General features: G+C 36.9%; 1 protein-coding gene across 1 annotated transcript in view; it reads left to right on the top strand.

The window, feature by feature from the left end:
• SLC5A4 (solute carrier family 5 member 4) overlaps positions 1-18,540 on the top strand; it is a 35,235-nt gene extending 16,695 nt beyond the window's left edge. Inside the window, exons 8-15 of the mRNA XM_014835718.3 lie at positions 655-875; positions 3,876-4,011; positions 5,622-5,729; positions 7,484-7,634; positions 9,782-9,950; positions 11,129-11,344; positions 14,075-14,177; positions 16,690-18,540. Coding sequence (XP_014691204.1) covers positions 655-875; positions 3,876-4,011; positions 5,622-5,729; positions 7,484-7,634; positions 9,782-9,950; positions 11,129-11,344; positions 14,075-14,177; positions 16,690-16,904 — 1,319 coding nt within the window. The 3' untranslated portion in view covers positions 16,905-18,540. The remainder of the gene's footprint in view (positions 1-654; positions 876-3,875; positions 4,012-5,621; positions 5,730-7,483; positions 7,635-9,781; positions 9,951-11,128; positions 11,345-14,074; positions 14,178-16,689) is intronic.
• Positions 18,541-19,884: the final 1,344 nt, after the last annotated feature.

Here is a 19,884-nt window from a genome sequence, read left to right as displayed (position 1 = left end):
CCACCCATTATGGCTCTTTTCTATGCCTGACTAGCCTTTCCAGACCCCCAGTGGGCTGATTCTCACCATTTCCCCTCACCACACATATTATTCTGTCCTCAGTTTCTGCTTCTCATCTTCCCATTTTTTTTATTGTAACTTAAGTAGAATACAGTATTGCACCAGACAACCACACTGTGCATAAAGTCATACTAGCCAGGCTCTGTGTCAAGAAGAGAAGTCATTTCTTCTTGGCCCTTTGAGAGGAGCTGGGGTTTCCTGATGGCTAATTCTGTTAGGATCACTCTGTTGGCCCTTGTCCAGGTTTATGTCCGCTCTAGATGGTTGATATTGATGGTCAGACATCAATATCAGTCTGTTGGATAACAGTCTTATTTTTACCATATGGCTAGACACTAAATCAAAATTTTCAAGAGCACTATAAGAAAAAAAGCTAAAGGGTGATATGCTTTATGTGCTTTGTGAAAGTAAATCTGATATCATAGCCAATGCCATTGGAAGTACTGGAAAGACATGGATCCTGGGAGAAGGACCCTGAGGGTTTGACCAGGCTGATTGGAGGTGCTTGGGTACCTCCACCACAAAGGAATAATTATGAACACCGGGTGTTTTAGATGTCTGCAAAACATTTCATTTTATCCACTGGCTTTTCAGCATTTGCCGAAGTTGGAGGATACCAGAGTTTTGCAGAGAAGTACATGAATGCCGTCCCGTCCGCAGTCGAGGGGGACAACCTGACAATCAGTCCCACGTGCTATACTCCTAAAGCAGACTCCTTCCACATTTTCCGAGATGCTGTCACTGGGGATATTCCATGGCCAGGAACCGTACTTGGAATGAACCTCGTAGCTGCATGGTACTGGTGTTCAGATCAGGTGAAGTGTGTTTGTGGCATGTGGCTATGCTTATCCTGTTCTTTTTCTTCTCATAGAAAAGCATATATACACATATACACACGTATCATTTAAAAAGTCAAATACTTCTACAAGACTTGTTATGAAAAACAGCTGTCTGCTTTCTGGCTCTCCACCTTATTTCACTTTCAGCTCTTTCAGTTAACTATTTTGGTGTGTATTTCTATTCTCTAAATCCTTCTACTCAAAATGTGGTCTGTGAACCATCAGCATGGATATCACTTGGAGCTCATTAGAAATAAACACTATCAGATTCTACCCCGACCCAATGAATCACAATTTGCTTATAGATTTGATCCCCAGGTGATCCAAACAAATACTTGTATTCTCCCTTTTGGGTTTTCCAGATTTAGGATTTTCCTATTGGCTTTCCACAATGAGAAATGAGGGTTTAGCTCTTTCAACTTTCCACCCTCAATTCTACAGAAGCACATCTCCTGCTTCCTATCCTCCCAATAGATCTAATTTACAATTTTGATGAGATCGGCTTTTTTTTTTTTTTTTTGAGGAAGATTGGCCCTGAGCTAACGTCTGTGCTCATCTTCCTCTGTTTTATATGTGGGATGCCTGCCACAGCATAGCTTAATAAGCAGTGTGTAGGTCCACGCCTGGGATCCAAACCAGCAACCCCCGGGCCACTGAAGCGAACCACACAAACAACTGCTATACCACCGGCCAGCCCTGAGATCAGGTTTTGATGCTACCATTTTTGTGACTACATAAATGTGATTCACAACTAAGCCACATGATATTCTTTGATTGATTTTTCTTTAGCTTTTTCTTTTCTCTCAAATTAATAATTCTTAATTTTTTTGCTTTAAATTTTCTTTGTAATTATTACTCATCAAATGCCAAACCCTCTGCAAATTGCCTATGTCTCTTCTCAATACTTGCAAATACATCAAGTATTCTACCAACTCTTTTCCTCATTTCTTCTCAGAACCTTTGGCCTCTCACAATATGTCAGGTTGCCCTGTATGCTTGGTGCCCACCCTCATCCAGGACCCCCTTCATTACCATATTTGGGATTCCCTTTGCCTCATTCTTGGGTTATATCTCTTATTTCCAGTATCCCACAGCACCTTCTTTCTTGGTTTACTCCTTCTTTCAGGACAATTGAATTTTCCAGGAAGTTCTTAAGAAGATAGAAGATAAATTTATTGCAAATTTGCATGTTTGAAAATGGCTTCGCTCCAACTTTTCCTAAACTGATCCTTTGGCTATGTACACATTTCTAGGTTGGAAATAATTTTCCCAAAGCCATAGATTCATTGTCTTCTGACTTCCACTATTAATGTTGAGAAACCTGAAGTTATTCTTAATTCTTTGGATGTGACCTGTCTTTCCTCTCTAGAAGCTTGTCTTTCTTTTGTCCTCAGTGTTCTGAAATTTCACCACAATGTACAACTGTGTGTGGATCTATTTTTGTCCATTGTTATGAGCCTCTGTGAACCTGTTTAATCCAATGATGGATGTCTTGAACGATTTGAGGGGCTACTTTCTTTGATTTCTTCCATTTTTTTTTCCTTTGGGGACCTGCTATTTTGAATTGATGGTCTTCCTCAGCTGGTTCTCTAGTGTTTTTATCTTTTCTTCTCATCTTCCATCTCTTGGTCTTTTGTTCCACCTTCTGGGAGCCTTCCTTGACTTTATCCTTCAGTTTTTCTGCCTTTGTAGTTATAACTTCCAAGATCTTTTTTTTTCTGGATCTTCCTTTATATAGTGTTTGAGTTTGTTTTTGTTTTGTTTTATGATGTTTTTTTCTCCCTAAATAGTTTCCATCAACCCAAACTTATAATTTCAAAATTTTAATCCATCTTGACTCAATGGTCACTTATGATGTTAATGTGGGATCCAGTTTTCCTCTTCTCTGCATAATAAATTGATTTTTTCAACATATCTACCAAAGAATGCATCCTTTCATCATTGATTTGTGGAACTATCTTTATTATTTATAGTTTGCCTTTGACTACCTGACTTGCCTTGTGTAAGTGACCCCACATTAACCCTTAGATCTGATGGCAGAACCTGCTTGTCTGCTGACAGAACTCCCCTCCTCACCTGTGATTTGTATTGTCCCTCCAACTGTCTGCTTCTATCCCTCTGTCTAAAAATGTCACCTGCTCCCCCAGCACTGAATGACACTGCTGCTATCCCTCATAGATTTGTCCCTCCAAAGAGAATTAAGCAGAAAAAGCCATCCCTATTTTCTGACAGTCTTTCAGAAGAAAAATATTAGGAAGCTATAGCATTATGGGTAGAAATCCTGCTTTGCTAGAAAATTCTTAGTCAAGAAATTGCACAACTTAATAGAAATTATGAAATTGTATGCATTCATTTTCCCAGGACCATCATATTTGATTCATAGCTCAATGAGGTCCTCAGAATATTCTGAAGAAATCTAGAGATGAATGTGTCAGGGTTCAATTTTGATGGCTGCCTGACTATGGTGTTTCCATGGCAGTGGGCCTGATTTCCCAGGGGTCAATTGCCCCACAACAATAGAGAGATACTGATGAGTATGTGGCTTATTCAGTGCCTACAATATTAAAAATGTAACTTAAACACACAACTTGTGGCAAAGATCAGTAGTGACAGCTTTGTACCTGGAGGAGCACATGGCCGTTGCTGCAATGCAGCCTGGGAGCTGTAAACATATTTTAACAGTAGTGATGAGTATTGACTTCTATGTACCAAGAATCTTACAAACATTAAACTTGATATTCAGAATATCCTACAAGGGATAACCCCATATAGAGATGAGAAAACTGAGACTTACAGAAGTCAAATACTCACGTGAGAGGAGCGGGGACTTGAGTCCTGATTTTATCCTGAAGCCCATTATTTCCCACTAGCCGTGACCCCATTTCTTATTGTAACCTTAATCCCTGAAAAGAGGCACTCCCCTTCTTTGAAGTCATCCTCTGGTTGTTTCACGACTGTGTTGTGTTTTCTCGGCAGGTTATTGTACAGCGCTGCCTATCAGGCAAGAACATGTCTCACGTGAAGGCCTCCTGCATCATGTGTGGTTACCTGAAGCTGCTGCCCATGTTCCTCATGGTGATGCCAGGGATGATCAGCCGCATTCTGTACACAGGCAAGTCCTGAATCCACTGATAAACCCTCTTTTCTTTTTATGCTTGAATTCTGAGAAGTGATTTTAAGATGTAGTAAAACTTTGATAAACTAGAGAACATATGGAAGTAAAAACAGAATTCCAGGTGGAGAGAACAGCTTGTGCAAGGGGTCAGAAACAGGAAAATTTGGAATATTTGACACTCTGTTCCTTTATCTCTTTTATACTATGTGCCTGTCACCTTGTAGGCATTTGAGTCTGTGAGTCCTATTTTCATGAGTGGCTTAGATTTAAGCAAGTCTAGACAATAATTCAGAAGGGCACTGGAGGGTGAGGTAGAACTTTTAGAAAATATGAGTTAGGTGAGGTGGTGGTTGTTTGGTGACCTCTCTGACTGAGAAGGTCTTTGAGATGCGCTGTCACTTCTTGGTTCCTATGAGACCGTTGAAGAATTGCACCAACCTCACTGCTTTGGAACTGAGTTGTTTGGGGCAATTGAATTTCTGAGTCAGCTGAAAGTAACTACTAACGTTGAAAATCTTCCAAAAATACCAACTTTCTTCCTTTCTTTCTTTATTATGATGAATGAAGGAAATATAACCAAATATTTTCCTTCATTGGCTAATGGTGGCCTCTGGTTTTTATTGGGGCAATCCATCAGATAACACTGAATCTACTTCATGTTTTCTCAACTAAGAATCAGTTTAATTGGCTGAAATCTTGTTAAGATGAACATCAAGTGACCAACCTCACTTCTTATTGCAACATTGTAGTATTGTTGATAGCAGTAAAGAATGTATAGATATCCAACAATAGGGAATGACTAAAGAAATTATTGTTTACCCTCTTTATGGAAAATTGCACACAGGAGACTGAAGATTCTCAAAACCTGGGAAAATGCTGAAGTTATTATGTTAAATGTAAAAATAACACTACAAAATATTATCTTAATAGTTACCACAGTTATGCAAAAAAAGACATTTCCCTGTAGAAAAGGATTAGAAAGGAATGAAAAAAACTACAGGAAGCTAATGTGCTAATGTGTTAGTATTCTGGGTGATTTTTTTTATCAGTTTTTTCTGTCTGTTCTCATAATCTTATTTAAGCAAAATAATCACCAAAGTATTGTGCAACTGCCACAATGAAGTGAGACATCATCTCACAGGGGCAATCACCCCAGTGACCATCACAAGTGACATCTCTTCTTAGATGTAGGTGGAAAACACTGGGCTACATGTGACTGGACACAGAACTGACTTGCTGGGTAGGGGTGATATTTTATCTCTGGAGTTCTGTGCTCCTGGGAAGATTTATGCTTGTGCAGCTTTTCTGGAAGATGGAATCAGCTCCCTCGGTTTGCCCCAGTGCTCTAGCTGGACCACGTCCCAAGGAAGAACCCTGCCCCTTAGGTCAGTGCAAGAGGGATCACAGGTGTGAGACACTTATTAAGTCATATTCTGAGAAAAGAGGGAGCAGATTCATGATATGGAGTTCAAAATCGAATCTCCAATTTCCAGGCAAACGTCTTTCCTTCCATCCATGACCTTACAACTTGTTTCTTTGTCCAATGGTTGTGTATTTTACCTGTTGGGCCCCACTCACTGAACCTACTTATCTGAATCCCTCCTCAGACAGGGTAGCCTGTGTTGTACCTTCTGAATGTGTCAAACACTGTGGCGTTGAAGTCGGCTGCACTAACTATGCCTACCCAATACTGGTGATGGAACTGATGCCTAACGGTAAGAAAATGTCCATGCTCAGATGAGTGGATAGAGAAAATAATAGTGGAATATTATTCAGCCTTAAAAAATAAGGAAATTCTGTCATTTGTGATAAAATAGATAAACTTGGAGGACATTATGCTAAGTGAAATAAGCCAGATACAGAATGACAAACACTGCATGATGTTACTTATATGTGGAATCTAAAGAACTTGAACTCATAGAAGCAGAGAGTAGAACGGTGGTTGCCAGGGGTTGGGAGTAGGGGAAATGGGGAGATGTTGGTCAATGGGTACAAACTTTCAGTTATAAGATGAATAAGTTCCGGAGACCTAATGTACAGCATGGAGACTATAGTTAATAATAATATCCTGTATATTGAAATTTGCTAAGAGAATAGACCTCAAGTATTCTCACCACAAAACAAGAAAACAGTAACTATGTGAGGTGATGAATATGTTAATTAGCTTGATTTGGGTAATCATTTCACAGTATATATATATATCAAAACATCACACTGTATACTTTAAATATATATAATTTTTAATTGCCATTCATATCTCAATAAAACTGGAAAAAAAGTTCATGCTAGGACTGCTTCAGAGGCCTGATCTATACATGGGCCATGAGGAAGGGATATGGTGTAATCCTTAATAATTCTTACTTCTATTAATTCAATTGTATTCATCAGATATTTCTTGAGAACCTTCCATAAGCTAGCAGCCCTGTACTGGGCCTGGGGAATACAGAGATGAGCCAGATATAATTTCTATTAGAAGAATCCTCCTGTAGGTTCAAGACTGCCTTCCAGGCCAATCGAGAACATTCAAATGATCTATTTGTCAATAGAAGAATTGCATAGCCATAGACTTACAGATTCAGAGGACTAGAGGTTAACTATTTATCCCACTTTCCTTAGACCAGTGATACCCAAACAATAGACCTCAATCTATTTAATTTACAGCTATTTATTGACTGTCTACTATGTGCCAGACACTGCTCTGTTCCTCAGAAAACATCAGTGAAGTAGGCACAAAATCCCCTATCCCTTGGAACTCACATTCTAGTTTCATGAGATAGAAAATAAACCACATAGATACTTAATAAGTAAATGAGACAAGACATTAGATGGTGATGTTTGCTGTGGTGAACAGAAAGAGAGCCGAGTTTAGGGCTCAGGAGTGACCAGGTGATCTTGTACCTTAGGTCCATCAAAGGTTAGCTAACACTGCTAAGACCTTTCTCCTCCCTGACCCACATGAACTTTGTCAGAAGGAAGGGAGCACGACCGACAAGTGATATCACCCATCCGCCCCCTTCGACACTTTGTCCTAGGAGGTTTAAGGGCATTACTAATGGGAAGAGGGAACTGGAGGATGAAGTGGCCATGAGGTCTCAAAACCCTCAGCTCTGCCCACCAAAGACCTCTTCAGCAGTACCACCTACTAGGCTTCTTCCTCTCCAGTTCTCTAAGTCTTCAGGAAACCAAAGAAAGGTGAGAAGGCACAGTTTCCTTTCTATCAATATTAGGTTCCAGCAGATGATCTCTACATTCCTATTTAGAACTAAAATTCTATGCTAGATTATTCTTAAATTAATCTCAAATCGAATATGCAGGAAATGCCATACGATGATGTGTGTTAATAGGCACATCAGTTGGTAAATGTTCCAGGTAACACTTTTATCTTTGAACCACTCTCTGGTTTGACCTAGCCCTTGTAGATCCTGGCGTCAAATTTCTAACCACTTCTTGTACCCTCTTCCGGCCCCAGGACTGCGAGGCCTGATGCTGTCAGCGATGTTAGCCTCTCTCATAAGCTCTCTGACCTCCATCTTCAACAGCGCCAGCACCCTCTTCACCATGGACCTCTACACCAAGATGCGGAAGCAGGCATCGGAGAGAGAGCTCCTTATAGCTGGAAGGTGAGAGACCTGGTTTCTGTGTAGAATTTCTCCGGAAAAGTACAGCTATAGAAGTGACCTAGAGCCTCTTCATCTTTGGCTTTAGTGAAACTAATCATCAAGTTCTAGAGTGGAGGAAGGAACATTAGAGGACGTTTAATCCAACTTAGTCTCTTTCCACATGCAAAACTTGGGGCGATACCTTTAAATGAAATAGTTGCTTTTTCGGGCTTTTGAATGATTGTCTCCTGTTTTTCCCTCTCCTCACATGCTCTCCCAAACACATCTTCATGAAACTCCATCAGTGTTTTTCATTACTTATAAACTTCCCACCTACTCTGATAGGTTAATGCATTGTCTCTAGAAGTTTCTGTGTATATCACAGGAAGGAAGCAACAGATTAATCCATCCACAGGCTATTACAGAGGAGTTTATCAACTACATTCATTAAGAAATGGGGTGTCAAGAGAAACTGACAACTTATTTAAAAGGTTGTGCCTTGTTGAAGATAGTAACAATTGCTTTAGTAAATTAACCACTTGGGGGGAAAATTCCAAGGGCTTACTTGGTCCAGATCTTGACTCTGGACAATGCTATTGGAGAGGTAAAAAAATCTGTGTTTCTGTAGTGGAGATAGTGTTGGACTAGAATTCAGAAGGCCTAAGACACAGTAGTCCACTAGTGGGTATATGATCTTGGGCATGAGTCCCCTTTGTCCCAATGATAACCTAATGAGTTTTTTCTCTCCCTTTTATTAAATGTCTACTATCTCCCAGAATACAAATATGAAAAAAAGACATATATGTGAAAAATAATTTCCTGCCTCATGCTATTTATGCCTTCATGGGGAAAATAGACAGTTAATAAATATATTCTATATCAGATGACAAAAAGTACCAGGAAGAAAATTAAAGGAGGATTAAAGGATGGGGGCTACTTAAGACAGGTGCTCAGGGAGTCCTCTCTGAGGAGGTGGCACTTCAGCAGAGCCCTGAGGGAAGTACGGGAGCGAGCCCCTGGCTCTGTGGGGATGAAGAGGAAGTGCTGCATTCCTCCTGCAGTCACATGCGTGGCGTGTTTGAAGACAACAAGAGGTGGGGCCGGTACCTGAGGAGCAAGTGGGAGATGATAAGAAACATGGTCAGAAAGATAGCTGGAGGTTAAATCATTTAGGGCCATTTAAGCCGTAACAAGACTTTGGATTTTATTCCACACGTGAAAGAAAAGAATTGAAGATAAGAGAGCAAGTAAGGTACTTTCCAGTGACCTGCTTTCCAATGATGATAACAACAAGGAGAGTGGATGTTATTTCTTGAATCTTTACTGTGTCCTAGGTATTGTGCTAAGACTTTCCACAGCTTATCACATTTAGTTATTGCAAGATTGCAGAGGTTTTGTAAGGCTTAAATGAGATACTTGTTCCTCGGTCTCCTGCCCAAATGCTTGTCCCCCTCTTTTTCCAACCCTCACCTCTCTGTTTCAGATGAACACAGAGAAGCAATGACCTTTTACAGACAGCCCAATAAATTATGTTTGTTTATTCACACCAGAAGTACAGAATATTGTGGAGTTTATATAAGTGAATCAGCCATGCTCCCTGGACTCCAGGAAACTCTAATAGGTTTTTACCACCTACCAATATTTTAACTAATTCTTTCTACCTGCCAAAGTATTCAAGTAGCAAAATGCACAAATTAGCATTTCTGGTCAATTCACTCAACATTCTGGGATAGAGGATATTTTCATTCTAATCTATGCAAACTGACAGTTTCTCTCAAGCCAGGAAAAAAGATCAAAATAAGAGTCTGCTTTCTTTATCATACAAATAATTACTTATTAAAAGAAATAGTGTGATGTTTTTTCTAACTGATATATTGCATAAATTGCACTAGAGAATTATTAATCAATTGCTGACATTTGAACTGTTTTTATGAGTGGATATTTCATCCTGTAGTTGAAGCTATTATGACTAATTATAGACAAGAAATTGCTTGCTTGGAATTTTACTGACAGATCATCATCAAGTATGGCATGGCTTCGTGTGTGGTCAAAGAGCTTGATTTTATTTGGAAAATCAATGAATGGCCACAAGAATGGATTCAAGAACTAAAGCACAATGGAAGTACTACTACTTCTTTTGTTTAACATTTATTTTGTTTTCTTCCCAGGCTATTTATGATTCTATTAACTGTCGTCAGCATTGTGTGGGTCCCATTAGTAGAGGTAGCTCAAAATGGACAACTGGTCCATTACATAGAGTCAATTTCCAGCTACGTTGGACCTCCAATTGCAGCTGTCTTCCTGCTTGCCATCTTTTGTAAAAGAGTGAATGAACAAGTAAGTGAAATTGGGAAACTTTTTCCCTGCTGGAATGAGAAAAAAACTATTTCTATCACTGGTAAAATGCACTCTTTTTACCTTATTTATACAACTCCAAGTCCATCTCAATTTCACTTGTGGTCAGCCACAATTCCAGATTCTCACTAAAGTGTGTAAATACATAGTATACACTTAGTATAGTATACTTACATAGTATACTACAGTCTTTATATTTCTTACAAAATGTTATATACATACATGGCATGGTGCTGAGGAACACATGTTTTGAAGTAAGGCTGCCAGGGTCCAATCCTGGCTCTACCACTTAATAGCATTGTGATCTTAAGCAAACCATTTCACTCTGTAAAATGAAGATAGTCACAATGCCAACCTTATATGATTGCGGTGAGAATTAAAAGAGAAAATATGTGAAGTGCTTAGGAGAAAACCTACCATTAGTAAGGCTTCAAAATGTGTTAATTTCTATTATGATATATATAATTGATTGACTATTATGGACCATGTACATTTAATCCCTTAATTGTTCCCAGGTGTTAGCCTTATTATTACAATTTCCAGATGAGGAACAGATGCAGAGAGGTTAACATCTATGTGTCTTCCACATGCTACTTAATATTAGTAAATGGGATCTTCAAATTCAGATTCAGGTCATCCCCCATCCAGAGGTCATACTCTTAATCTCTCTGCAGTACCATTTCCCTTAAACATAACAGCTCAATTGGGTGAACAGGGGACACATGTTTCCACTGCCACCAACTTCTCAGAGAGGGTAAATGCTTTTAATTGTCAAAAGCTTAATAAATTACAATTATCTAACATTAACTCTGTGAATTGTGTAACATAAGTCATAGTTCTGCTTATTCTACAACATAACGTTTTTAAATCTATATATAAAATATGAGTCAAGGTAAACTTAGGCTTAGGTCAGAGTAGACAATAGTGTCCTGGAGTTGGAGAATCAACAACACAATGATATTTCAGGACCATAGAAAGCAATATCCCACTAGCAAATCCACGTGTTTGCAACTTTTCCCTGCTTTGGTGACCTTGTGCTCAAGGTCAGCCATTTTTTGGTTCTTAGTAGAGAAAAGGAAGTAGGATGATCATCATGACCTATTTGAATGAGCTTCTCTTGTTTTCTAAATACTCTGATTTTGTTCTTGTTTCTTTTGCAGGGAGCCTTCTGGGGTCTAATGGTTGGACTTGTGCTCGGCCTCATTCGTATGATTGCAGAATTTGTCTACGGAACAGGGAGTTGTTTGGCTGCCAGTGGCTGTCCGGACATCATCTGTGGAGTGCACTACCTATACTTTGCCATGATTCTCTTCTTTGTTACCACGCTGGTCGCCCTGGGAATTTCCCTGTTAACAAAACCCATTCCTGATGTACACGTGAGTAATTGGTAATATATGATACTTGAGATTATCATCCAGTCATTCAACTAAGCGATTTGCACCTAGAATGTGCAGAGAACCAGTGAATTAAGAAATATTTGATTAGGAAATGGGCTTCATCCTCAAAAAACTGCACAATGCATTTCAGAGGTAAATCTACACCTTTGTTATAGGATACCAGGAAGAGAGTAATTAGAATTGCCTAAGACTGGGAGAGACTTCACAGTGGAGCTATTATTTGGGCTGAAACTGTTTGGGGAAGAGTAGAATTTCACTTACAGCACAAACACTGACACAGACACAAAAAAAATCAGCACATGATACCAGAGGGCAGGAAGAAGAAAAATAGAACAACGAGATGCATTTTTTGCTTTTCAAATTGGCAAAAGGGTTTAATATGAATATGTTCAATGCTGCTGAGCATGTTGAGAAATGCCCACTCTCCTGAGCTGCTGGTGAGGGTGTGAATTTTATAATTTGGAGGAGGGCAGTCGGGCAGTATTTATCATTTTTAAAATTCTCATACCCTATGAATCAACAATCCATTTCTAGGAGCTTATTACATAGAAATACTTGTACAAGTAGGAAAAATATATGTATAAAGATTTTCTCTGCAAGAGATTTCTAATAGGAAAAAGTGGAAACAAGCCAAATTTCCATCGCTAGTGGAATAAGTACACAATAATGCTGCCTTGAATATTACACAGCTATTCGAGAACCTGAGGAGCCCAATTTGCTTTTTCAAATGTCCATGATATGGTTAAGTGGGAAAAATCACTTGCAAAATTAAATAGTGTTGTATAATATCACTTTTTTAAAATAAAATACATTTAAGTATGTACATGTTTGTCTAAGCAAAGAAAGAAAGTCTTAAAGTATATATACCAGAAACGTTCAATAAGAGGTATCTCTAGGACAGGCAGTATAGAGGACCAGCAAATATTAGTCATTTCTTAAATTTAAATATTGCTTCTATACTGATATTGGTTGAATTTATGACTAACATGTATAACTTATTAATTTTGCATTTATCACTCATAATCTTTGAAGCAATGCTTATTTGCACATATCCTTGAGGAGCGGCAAATAGATAATATGTGGATGGGAAAAGCTGAAGCACCGAGTGGTTCAAATTACTTTACCGAAGACAAGTCACCAGAATTCATAACTAAATATTTATGCTGAATATTGAGAGTTGAATGAAAGAACACTGGAAGACATATCACAGTTCTCAAAGAAATATATATCAACGTTAAACTCTTTCATGCCAATAGAAATAACCGTAATTTATTATTAATTTTTAGCAAAAGAATTTGTTTGAAGGACCAGTGAGACCATTTAGCTAGTTTATGTTTATGTTTTATTAATATACTGTGACGTTTGATTTTTCAAATAGACTGATAAAAACCAATAGCCATTTCAGAGAAAGCCATGAATAGTGTTGTGGACCTAATCTAACAGTGCAGTAAAGAAAAATCTCAGGAAGATAGGCCTTTGGCAAAACTACAAAGTGCCTGGTCCAAGTTAGAACAGAAATTCAAGGAGCTCCAATAAGAGATTTTTAATAAAAGAAATGGATTTACTATAAAAAAAAAATGCTATAATTAAGAATGTTATGCAGGGGCCGGCCCCATGGCTGAGTGGTTAAGTTCATGCGTTCCGCTTCAGCGGCCCAGGGTTTCACCGGTTCAGATCCTGGGCGCGGACATGGCACCACTCATCAAGCCACGCTGAGGCAGCGTCCCACATGCCACAACTGGAAGGACAACTATGTACTGGGGGGGCTTTGGAGAGAAAAAGGAAAAATAAAAAAATCTTAAAAAAAAAAAGAATGTTGTGCAGCTACAATTAGGAATCTTGTTATGTCACCATCAAATAAGAAAGCCAATTACAAATTCTAGTAAATGTAAACAAGAAGATTCTTCTCTGGGCTAAATATGAGGCCAGTTAAAATGAAGCATGGCTTTTATCGTATGATGGATTGTAATTTTAAAAGCCCATTTGACATTTCGAACAATTTCGTTAGAATGATCTAGAGCTGGTATTTATTTGTTGTGTCCAATCACATGTCTTGGATCTATGGCACACAAAAAAGTCACATAATAGCATAAATGCTACTTAATTTCAAATTTTAAATCAACATACAAACTAAGCATGGAAATCTTAATTATATTTACAGAAAACAATTAAAATTCTATAAAGCTTAACAGTTTTAAAATAATGGGAGAGTTGACAGAGTTTGGAGGCAGTGACGTGTAAGGGTACAAATGCTGTCAGAACTCAATAGTACATAGATACTACCTAAACATGATGAATCCAGAAACGGAGCTTAAGAAGATACTTGAAAAGTTATAAAAGTAACCACTAGGTAAACTGTAAGTAATAATGATCTAGCAAATAGCAATTGAATGATAAGGACAATGAGGGAAGCTGGGGTATGGTGTAAGTTAGACAAATCTTCAACTATTAAGAAATTATAAATCCAGAAGTAGGAGTTTTAAACGTATTATTTAAGACTTTTCAATATCTACCAGAAGAATTAAAAACAGAAATAATTAAAAACGATTGGTGTGTTCAGGTGAGTGGGTGTGGCAGGGGAACTTTTGACTGTGATGTATATTCTTCTGGGCTGTTGATTGTTTTGCGATGCACGGTAAACAAATACACCACTGTAGTGTGGTAAACATTTCCCCATCACTAACAGACTTGTCTGTGGTCTCTGGGCAGCTGCATCGCCTGTGCTGGGCTCTTCGGAACAGTACAGAGGAACGAATTGATTTAGATGCAGGGGAGAAAAGATACGAAGAATCTGATGATGGTGATGATGAAGGTACTATCTGGTCTACGTTTGGTTTTCATGCAGAAACTCTGTACCTGCATTGGTTTAGGGTTGGTTTGGTTTTTTTTTTTAATACCACTAAATTCAGTTTCTAAAAAAGCTGTTAGATTTATGGCAAACTGAAACTTTAAAATCTTACTTTCCCAACAACCAAGACAATCTGTTACACATGAAAGCTGCCCATTCATCTACCTGTCCATCAGTCTGTCTGTCCATCCATCATCCATCCACAGGTCTGTGTGCCAGCTCTGAGGTGCAAATCAATTCTAGTCTCTCCTGTTCCCAGTTATGTACTAAATGTTCAACAAATTGATCTTGATTGATTAAGCATCTTCACACCTTCTTCTCCAGACTTATTTCTCACTATTCCCTCCAATACACCCTTCATTCCAGCCAGGCAGACTTCTTCACTCTTCCCCCATATATACAAAGCCGCCTAGAATGGTTCTACCTCCTCTCCAAGAGAAAAAAATGCCTGTTCTTTAAAACTAGGTTCTAAGCTCATTTCATTCATGAAAATTTCTCCAGCATCCATCCCCATGGCTCTTTATTTACCTGATGTTTTTAAAACCGCTGACAAAATTTAACACTTCAGTGTATGTTGTCTTGAACTGTATGCTAATTGTTTGGTTTGGTTTGGGTCCTTCAAATTGAAGGAAGGATCAAGCCTTCTACTTCTTTTAGGTTTTTCCATCAGTGTTCCTGGGTAAGACTGGCCTATAATTTTCCTTTTTGGTACTTAGTCTTTGTCTGGTTTTGGTATTAAGACCATAGCGTTCTCATAGAATGAATTGGAAAGTAGCTGTTTTTCCATTTTATGGAAATATTTCAACAAGATTGGAATGATATCTCCATTAAAGTTTTGATATTTTGTGAGTAATACCATTAGAGCCTAGTGAATCTGTGTGTTTATGTGTCTGTGTGTGTGTGTGTGTGTGTGTGTGTGTAAGTGGCGGAGAGAGACAAAGAGAAACAGAGAAGGTCTCTGATTAAATTTATATGATGGCTATTGAATGAATTAGAGTTCCTATTTCTTCACTAATCAGTTTTGGAAAATTATATATTTCTAGGATTGTGTCCATTTAGTACACATTTTAAATACATTGACATAAAATTATTAATAATATCTTATTGTCTCTTCCGTCTCTACTGCCTCTGTAGTTCTGTCTTCATTTTAATTAGTAATATAATTTTTTGTGATTTCTCTTTTTTCTTAATAAATCTTACAAAAGAGTTGTCTATTTTACTTTTCTCAAAGAATCAACTTTTGGCTTTGTTATTTCTCTCTATTATCATCCTTCTTTCTATTTCATTACTTTCTGTTCTCATTTGTACACCCTCCCATTTATGCTATTTGGGTTTGTTTTGTTGTTAGTTTTTGTAACTTAAGTTGGGTATTACTTCATTAATTTTCAGCCTCTCTTCTTTTCTAACATAAATAACTGAGACTATATATTTCCCTCAAAGATGTTGCATCTCACAACTAAGTTGTAGAATTTTCATTACCATTTATTTCTAAGCTTAGTATTACCTTCATTATGGTTTTCATAGACATAGTTTAGAAGTATTATATTTAGAAGTACATATACTATGAAGTTTAGAAGTGTGTTTTAAGTTTTCTGATGCTGCAACAAATAGCCTTGTAATTAAGTCTTTTGAGGTGGTTTTTTTTAAGTGAGGAAGATTGGCCCTGAGCTAACATCTGTTGCCAATCTTCCTCTTTTTGCTGGAGGAAGATTGTCACTGAGCTAACATCTGTGCCAATCTTCCTCTATTTTGTATGCAGGATGCAGCCACAGCGTGGCTTGATGACCGATATGTAGGTCCATGCCTGGGATCCAAACCCACAAGCTCCGGGCCGCCAAAGCAGAGCACGTGAACTTAACCACTATGTGACCAGGCCAGCCCCAAGTCTTTGATATTTTTGCCAGGATACCGTTGGGATAGAGTTTAAGAAGTTTTATTTTGGGGTTAAAGGGTTAATGCCTACATAATATCCTCTCCATGGGAATTGAATCATGCTTTTCTAGCAACAATGTGTGAGAGTGTCTGTTTCCACACAGACTCACCAATATAATATATTGTGAGACTTTTGAGTTTTTTATCACTGATAGGTGAGTAGTGGTATTTCAGTGTAGTTTTAAATTAATTTAAATTTCTCTTTTTTAGTAAGCTTAAGAACCATCTGTCTTATCAATTTCCCTAGTATGTTTTCATGGGGTGGTTGGTGTCTTAGAAACCCATTATATAGTAAGGATATTAAACCCTTTGTGATGTAAGATGAAAATGTTTTTCCCCAATTTTTCATTTGTTTTTCCTTTGTTTATTGGACTTCATGCCATGCAAAAATTTTCCATTTTTATACAATCAAATCTATCTATATTTTCTCAAGGATTCCGCTAACAGAAGTGGTTGTAGTCTTTCTCGCAGTCGTCTGTACTACATTAACAGGGGTTTTATTTCCCATGTTTTGTGATCATTCGTTTATCTTTCTTTGTTTCAGATAATCCTGAGGAAACTCGTGGATGTCTCAGGAAGTCTTATGACGTATTCTGTGGTTGGGAGAAGCAAGGCCCCAAGCTGAGCAAAGAAGAGAAAGAAGCCCAGAGGAAGAAGCTGACAGACACGTCCGAGAAGCCCTTGTGGAGGAGTGTCGTGAATGTCAACGCCATCCTCCTCCTGGCAGTGCTAGTCTTTGCCTACGGCTATTTTGCCTGAACTCTATCTGAGCCACTAGAATGTCTACTAAGCAAAGGATACTGTCATTGACTTTTCACTTTCATAGTTTATTGTATTGCAAAAGGGAGAGAAGCAGTTGGTAATTTTATCTAATGGGGGACTATACAGTTGATTTTTAGCTTTTGTTGTTCTTTTGTGTCAATAAAAAAAGAAAAAGAGTTGATAATTTAGAAAGCCAGTGAGTTGATATATGTGTGTATAAACTAGGAGCTTGGGTCTAAATTCTTTTTTTTTAAATATAGCTCACCAAGCGGGTTATCCTACCTTATATGCCTCTCCCAACTCTGCCTCACACAGCAATCGCCTCATCTGCAAAGCAGTGACCTCCTCCTGTTTTTTTCTTACTAATCTCAGAGATTTGGAAAATACAACTATTTTCTAATAGTTGAGGGGAAGTGAGCTAAAATGCCTGTTGTAAATGCTTTTACAAATCTTTACTGGAAATTATTACCTTATGTCTTAAATAAAGCCATCCCTACTAAATGCTAGCATGCCAAGCCATTGATGTTTTAAACCTCTTTATTAAAATATAATTCGCGTACTGTAAAACATGTCTGTTTAAAGTATATAATTCAGTGTATTTTATAATATTCAGAGGTGTACAACAATTACCACAACCTAATTTGAGATGTTAGCATTAACTTGTTTATTGGCATTTTTATTTGAATATACTCATTTCTCTGTATTTATCTCTATTTTATTTTGACATTCTAAATGACAATTATCTGTATGTGGAATTATACATAGGTTTAAAAAACATCTTTTTAGAAGTAAATCAACTAATTAAATTGTTTTTAATAAATTACATAAGAAACACTTATCTATCATATTTGTTATGAAAATTCAAACAATGCTTTGGTCTGTAAAATTAAATATAATACTCTGCACTGACAATTCATCGCTCCCATCTGTTCCCACTCTTTCCAAAGGAATAACTGTTAACAGTTTAAAGCATGTGTTAAAGCAATTTTTCTACTAATTTATATACATATATGAACTTACACATATTTTCACATAATGCAATCTTAGTTTATGTATTGTTCTGTAACTGGCTTTTCCATATAAAATTGATATTGGAGATCTTTGCCTATTAGGACATATAGATATCCCCCATTCTTTTTAATAGTTGCTCATTATTCCATAAAATCATTTACCATAATTTGACTATTTTTCTACTGTGGAACATTCTGTGAGTTTCAATTATTTTCTATGATCAACAATACTTAACTGACATATCTGTATATTCATCTTTTTGCTAATTAGTTTTATTTTCTTTAATGATTGATTCCTACAAATAGACTACTGTTAATAAGTATGAACATTTAATATATTGATAAAAATTAAAAATTTGTGTTCCAAAAAGGTTTCACCAATTTACAGTCTCACCGTCACTGTATGAAAGTTCCTGTTTATTCACATCCTTGATTATAGAGTATATCATCATTCTTAATTAATGTTTGTCAGTTTGATGATTGAAAAATAATTTCATTTTTTAAATTTGTGTTTCTGCGTTTATTAACAAGATTGTATGTACTTACATATATTCAATAGCTATTCATATTTTTTCTTCTGTGAATTTCTTGATATATTTTACCAATTTTCTAATTTATTTATAGATATTCTTTAGATAGTCTATTATTTATTATTTGCAAATATTTTTTCTTGAAGTCTGTGTCTCGCCTTTTAACTTTTTATGCTGTCTGTTGTACAGAAGCTTTAATTTTTATTTAGTCAAATTGTTTCATATATTCCTTATAGTTTCTGAGTTTTGTGATTTACTTTCAATAGTTTGTCCTTTGAGGGTTTTGTTGTCATTATTTTGTTCTGTCTTGTCTTAAAGAATGTGCTCAAATCCTACATTATTTAGCAATTTATTTTTCTCTAGTTATAGCACACGGTGGACATCATTAAGCCCAACTAATGTAGATCACATGAATTCATTTTAATTTCTGACTAATAATTTATAATATTAGGTGTATTTGATTTCCTTAACAATTCCCCTTTAGATAGATATTCAGGTTGTTTAAATATTTTGCCACCACAAGTAATGTTGCAATAGTCATCTTTATATCTAGATCCCCACTAATGGTTCTATTTCTATAGGATAGAATCCTCAAAGTGGTATCACCAAGTCATGGATGCATTTATCTATATTTTTAGTAGATACAGACAGATAACTTTCCAAAAAGTTGGAGCAATTCACATTCCCACCAACAATAGGGAATAAATAAGTCTGTTCCCCTTCAGGCTCAGTACAACTACAAGTTGTTACTTTTTCAAAAATTACTAACCTGATTGGTGAAAAATCTTATAGGAGCTCTAATTAATCATCTATTTTAACTTCACTGAGTTGCCTGTTTATAACTTTTTTAAATTTTTCTATTTGGTGCTTTATGGTGGGAAACATTTTTAAGCAAAGCAGGAAATCACCAAAGGTAAAAATACATATTTAACTAAATAAACTATTGGCATTTTTTATATCAAAACGGAAGTTAAAATATGGAGCCAAAAAGATATTGCAACACAATTAAAAGAGAGAGCTCCCCTAAATAAGTTAGAAAAATATGAGCAAGCCTGATTGTTGCACTGGATCTGGAAGGGAAGGAACAGATTTGGGTTTTCTAGATGCGATGTAACTCTTGTAATCTACAATGTAATGTTGCATGGCCAATAAGCACAAGTCCCAGGAAGCTATCCTCACAAGTTACTCCAAGAGATTTTTTCCTTTGATGCCTGACGTCATTTACCCGTGATTTAAATGGAGTACTTCTAATGTAAAACCATTAAGAATTATTTAAGTTTTTAAAATTTTTCTTATTAGGTTAAGGAAGTTTCTTTTAGTTCCTAATTTACTAAGAGGCTCTTTTAAAATTACAAACAGGTGTTGAACTTTATCAAAAATTTTATTGAGTTAATAATGGGGTTTTTTTCTTGAAATGAATCACTGATTTCTGTCTGG

This window comes from Equus asinus, chromosome 8 (genome assembly GCF_041296235.1).
Source record: "Equus asinus isolate D_3611 breed Donkey chromosome 8, EquAss-T2T_v2, whole genome shotgun sequence".
Taxonomy (NCBI): Eukaryota; Metazoa; Chordata; class Mammalia; order Perissodactyla; family Equidae; genus Equus; species Equus asinus.
Note: the sequence above shows the minus strand (reverse complement) of the source record. Positions and strands in the feature narration are given on the sequence as shown.